Here is a 6375-nt window from a genome sequence, read left to right on the forward strand (position 1 = left end):
AATTCTCTTAAAATATACAAAAAAATATGAAATTTATATTTTAAAATATATAAATTAAAATAAATTTTTTTTATTGAATTAAAAATTTTTTTTAAAAAAAACTTAAATGTTTCAAAATGATTAAAGCATTTATCAAAATTTTAGAAAAATTATAGCTATAATGTTTTATTAATTATTTTTTATGGTCATTTTTAATAAATATTAAAAAATTTGTTATATAACAATTTATGTGCAGATTAACAGTAATTAATAGTAAAAATTGATAAAATGTGTAATATCAAACCATTTCCACATTAGACTTAAATCAAGTTTGAGTTTTGTAAACAGATTACGTTTTTATTTCAGTTTGATAATAGGTTATGTAACAGAATTTATTATTAATCTGCTGTAACAGATTTTGTTATATTTCTGCTGATCAATCTATTAATAAATTCGAATATATATAGATTCTCTTATTTTTATTAAATTAATATTTTCGAATAACAAACATTGGTAACAGTTTTAATAAAATCTGTTGTTTGCAGATTTCATTGATTTGAATAAAAAACGATTGTTATAATTAAAAAATATAAACTATAAAAATAATATATAAAAATAACAATAATAGTAATAAATATATGAAAACAAACGAAACAACTAAAATAAGTAAAAAAAATTATAATTATTTTTTTTAATATTAACTAAACCATAAAAATTAATTATTTACGTTATCTTTAATAAAATTATTTTTTATTTAAATTTTAGAATAATTAATTTCAATATTTTTTAAAAGTTTATTATTAATATTTTATTTTGTAATTTTGTATTTAATATTTATTTTTAATGATAAAATAATTAAAAATATGTTAATATTAATTATTTATTAATATAACATAAATAATATATATCTTGATCATAAATTTATAGTGATTATATATAATAGAAGTGTAAACATTAAATAACATTATAAATATATTTGAAATTTAATTTTTTGTTTCTTTTTATTTTTGATAAATTTTAATAATTATAATATCAAATATAAATACAAATACATATATTATCAAGATATTTTAGATACAGTTTATTGTTATAAAATATTAACTTGTTAGAAATTGGTACGAAATATGAAGCAAGTTGTATTGTATGTATTATGTACATTATATATAATATGCTAAAATTAAATTTTTTGAATGTTTTTGAATGTATACAAGCATCTTGGGCACTCATCAATATAAGTCATAACTTCTTACTTCGTAAATTATTTCTAATATATTATATTATTTATTATATTTCTTATTTATTATACTTCTATAAATTGTATTATTTAATTTTATCAAATTACAATTTCTACTTATAAAAAATTTTATTTTGTTAAAAGGAAAGAACTTACATTATCATGGTCTTTTTCAGCAAATGCAATATTTTGCACTTTCCTAAGTATAGTCATTACATTATATTATTATCATAAGTAATTGTAGAATAAATGAAATTTTATAATATCATTGTACATTATAAATTTAATCAATATACATCTTGCATGCTGTGGATTTAGAAAAATTGAATGAAAATTAAAACTTTCTTTTAAATATTAAGCACAGACAATATTAGGAACATTATAAAATATAAAATAGAAATAAGAGAAAAGTAATTGTAATATATAATAGATATTCTTTAATAATTAATGTTTTATAATTGAATAAAATGATTATTTGTTCTAGATATATTAAAGCAACTATATGTTTATAATAAATTTATATAACTATATATCACAATTCATTTTTTTTAAAACATTACTGCAATAATATACTGAAATATTATCTTGTAAATTAAGCAAAAAATCTTGAAACTATTCTCAAAATGGAAGACTTGAAAGTCGACTGTTATACATTTGCTTTCAAGTACATATGTTGTACTATAAATATTAATATTTTATTGACTATTGCATTGATATGTCATACAAAGCAATATATTATAAAATAAAAGCAGAATATAAATTTATTTTGCATTAAAAAATTTATTTAATAAATTAATATTTATTATATTATGACAATTTCTAAAAATAACATTCAAAAAAAACATAAATTATTTAAAATAATATTCATATTATAGTAATCAACAAAGTGTCAATAAAATTATTTTATTTATAATACCACTGTATGAGAAATACATATATTTATTTTTAATTTTTAATTGTTGATCAAGTATAGCAGTTTATAATAGGACGCAAGATTGTCTTTACAATATGATTCTATTTATAAAAATAGTTTATACTAAAAATATGTTATGCATAATAGTTATAATAGTTATGCATAAAAAATTGTAAATCTTAATTTTTTAAATTTAAAAAATTAAAATACTAAAACAAAGAAAATTTATGTTGCAAATTATTTGCATAGTTTTTGATTACTTTCAAGCAAGTATTTGGCATTTCTTAATGCATTTATTTATATACATCATTTTCACTTTTTATTCACTTTTTATTTTATTTTGTATGATATATAAAATCAATTTATTTTTTTTATAAAATCAATCCATTTATTTTTATTATTTAGTAAAAAATATATTTTTTTTATTTTTTGTTGATAAATAAAAAGATCTTGTTTAGGCAAAACTGCAGATATGTAAGTAGTATCATTATTTCAATATACTATGAATGCCATTCATAATTATGTATGTTATTACATTTTAATATTATACACTATTATTTTTTAAGACTCTACAATAATGTATAAATTTTTATACATAAATAATAAAATACAAAAATAAAAATAAATTGTAGGTATTTTGTGATATATTAGAGATTCAATAAAAATTTAATTTAATTTTTATGAACATAATTTTTATTTTATTTCTATTTTTAATAATTTTATTAATTTTCTAAAAATAAAATATTATGAAATTATTGAATAAATTAAATAATTCATTTAAAAATAAGTATTGATTTAATTACAATTTTTTTTACAAAATGAATAATTTAAAAGTATTTTTTACACAAAAGAATTGCACAAGAATAAATATTTCTTTTTAGTAATATTATATAAAAAATTATTTCATTAATTCGAAACTTATTGCAACATTTATAAAAAAATTTAATTATTGATGCAATAAAGAGTTTATATATTTGACAAATATTTATATAAATCGAAATATTAATCATTTTAATTTTAATTAGGAATTAATTAAAAGAATTTTTCTAATCAGTCAAATGTAATATTATCATCATTTAGAATAATCAAAATTTATTAGAAATGCAAGTAATATTTCACTTATATAATTTCATATTAATATTAACAGAATGATTTTATTAATAAAAATTTTATTAAAATGCTGCAATTGCTATAAATTATAGATAAATTGATAATCAATACTTTTATATAATAGTATTTAATTATTACTTGCATATTTAATGATCAAAGTTTTATAAACATTAATTTATATAAATACTAATTTTAATATCAATTTATCTAAACTAAAAAAAAAGAGATATTTGTGATTAAGTTTCATTTATAGATAACATTATTGTTTTGATAATACATCTTTTTTTATTGCTCTAATTATATCTTTTTTGTAACTACATAAAACATAAAATAAAAATCTTTAAAAATATTCTTGTTATATAATTTAAAAATTACAGTTAGAATTTATTTAAGAAGAAACTGATATAATAAAACAAATATATATATATATAAATTTTATATTTTTTATATTTTTTGAATATAAATACAAATTTTTCTTAATAAAGTTGAAAAATACAAAGTTATCAATAAATTATTAATAACTTTGAGTGCACTTTCATTATTTATAAAATTTTATTACATTTTATAAAAAGAGAAGCAAAGATTAATGATATTGATAAAACTAATATTAAATTAGTTTAGGGAATAATATTATATAATTTCGTTTTATAATATAGTTTCGTAATTATAATAATTAAGAATAAAATTGAAAAATAACAAAAAGTTTGTAAAAAAGATTGAAGATTCTAATCATACAAGATGTATATAATTATTGTATTTATATTATTTATATGTAATGAATTTTATTTTTTAATTGATGTTTGAATAAATAAAAATTATACAATTTAAATTCAAAAAATTCTTTAAAATATATATCTATGATATATTTGAAATATACTAAAATATATACCAATTATTTTCCTTATATTTCACATTAACATTAATTCAAACTATATATATGAATACAAACTTAGAAAAATATTTGAATAAAAAGAAAAAGATACGTTATATATCTCATGTTATTTCATTAATAAAACTTTAATTTACAAATTCCTCAAAATATTTTTATTTTATAATAAATTTTATTAAAATGTACAATATTTATGCATAGAAAATGTAAAAAGACTAAATTTAAATTAATATGAAATTTTTTTATATTATTAATGAATTTGTTATGAAGTTGTTTATGAAATCATTTAATTAATATTTTTGAATAAAAATAACTGGTTTATATCACAATTTGTTTCTTTTAATCAAAGAAGTATTAACAATATAAAGAGTAAAAAGTTTATTATTACCCTTAATTATGTAACATTTTATTTTAATATATTAAAAGGTCCCTGATTAAAAAATTAATTTTTATAGCAACTGTATAATAAATAATTTTTTTTATATATTATTTAAATAAAACGAAAATTTAATATCAAAAAAATTTGTTTATAAAAAAAATGTTAGCAATTTAATTATTATAATATTTTATTATTTTATAGTCTAACACTATTAAAAAATGTAATTGTACAAATCAATGAAACAAAAATAATTGAAAAAAATTTAACATTTGTTAAATAATGTTTATAAAACTTGTATTGCATTAAAATATTTAAGTAAAAAAAGATACAAATTATTGTGAATAATAGAAATGATATGCTTATAAAAAATTTGAAATTAATACTTATGTGAAGTAGGTTTGCACCACGTACCTTGATTGAAAAAGTATAGATATAAGTAATATAATTACTTATATCTAAAATTTAGGATAGAATGGCAATACTACGTCTAGGTCCGCCTAAGCATATATTATCTAAACTTGACCATCTTTTAATACCAGTACGTAAAGCTTCAGCAGTAACTTTATCTTCATAAACTCTGGACATAGCTTCCAATTTTTGAGCTTTCTCTTTACTAAGTGGTTCACTAGGGAATGTTAATTCATTTGCTTCTGCAAGTGTGCGAAGATCAAAATAATATTTAGCATATACACTTGAAGGAACGTTTATATTGAATTGTAGCATTTCCAAAAACTGTCTTTCTAATTCATTCCTAAATTAATGTTAAATATTTATTAAGGGATATTTTAGATATATTTAATATTAATATTAATATTTAATCATATTAAATGTAAATATGAACTTACATATCTTCTACTGTAATATCTTTAAGAATTTGGCAATAATCTACATTCCATACAGCTTGATCATCCCACACTTTTGATGCTAATAAAATTGCTCCAAGTACTATCCGTTTCCAATTGGCTGGTGTTATATCTATTTCTGCATAAGTAAGCAGGCGTTCTAAATAAACTAATGTTATAATGGCACATTCAGCAGTAAGTTGAGCAGCATTAAACAATGTCCTGACAAATTTATAAATTTGTTTATGTTCTGGATTCTGTTTATCATAATCCTCTGTAACACCTTCTCTCTATGCATAAAAAAAAATATTATAAATATATAACTTTTGAAAAATAAAAGTCTTTTTTATCCAAAAAAAAATTAAGCAAATATTAATTTTACAATTTTAAAATTTTACAATTTTATTTAGTTTATTATATTTTAGTTTATTATTATTATATATTATTAATATTATTATTATTATTATAGTTTATTATATTTTATTTAGTTTTATATTATATACAAATTTATTATAATTCTATATTATATATAAATATTGTTATTTTTTTATATATACTTTTTTACAAAAGAAATATTATACTTTTCTATAACTTCTAATTTTTCATGTATATTGGTCAAATATTGGTTTATTAAATTGTATTATGGTTTATATATTATATTATATGATTTATATAATTAAATTACCGTTAAAGGATGAAGTTTCTCATCAAATATATCTATTTGACGCTGTGAGGTTCTATTTTTAATATGATAATAAACTGCTAAGGCAACACATTTCACAGTATTCTTGAGATTTGGTTGTGAAACAGTACTATCATCTAAATATATTGTACTGCAGCTGCTACTTTTTTTTAAAGGCCTTATATCTGCAATTTGATGTTGACTTTTTTTTCTTACCATACCATCTAAAACACATTTATTTATTATTTTATTTAAAAAAAAGTTTAATAAAAGATAATAATATATTATAAGTTTTAAATATATTAAATTATAGTATAAATAATATATATATATTATTATTATATATA

The 6375-nt window shown here is 16.6% G+C and overlaps 1 protein-coding gene across 1 annotated transcript in view; it reads right to left on the reverse strand.

Moving 5' to 3' along the window:
• Positions 1 to 4915: 4915 nt before the first annotated feature.
• LOC102678427 (cyclin-Y) overlaps positions 4916 to 6375 on the reverse strand; it is a 3131-nt gene continuing 1671 nt past the window's right edge. The window contains exons 2-4 of the mRNA XM_006608645.2: positions 6032 to 6252; positions 5350 to 5636; positions 4916 to 5255 (exon numbers count right to left, since the gene is read on the reverse strand). Of these exons, the coding sequence (XP_006608708.1) occupies positions 4967 to 5255; positions 5350 to 5636; positions 6032 to 6252 (797 nt within the window). The 3' untranslated portion in view covers positions 4916 to 4966. The remainder of the gene's footprint in view (positions 5256 to 5349; positions 5637 to 6031; positions 6253 to 6375) is intronic.

This window comes from Apis dorsata, unplaced genomic scaffold, assembly GCF_000469605.1.
Source record: "Apis dorsata unplaced genomic scaffold, Apis dorsata 1.3 scaffold_41, whole genome shotgun sequence".
NCBI classification, from domain to species: domain Eukaryota; kingdom Metazoa; phylum Arthropoda; class Insecta; order Hymenoptera; family Apidae; genus Apis; species Apis dorsata.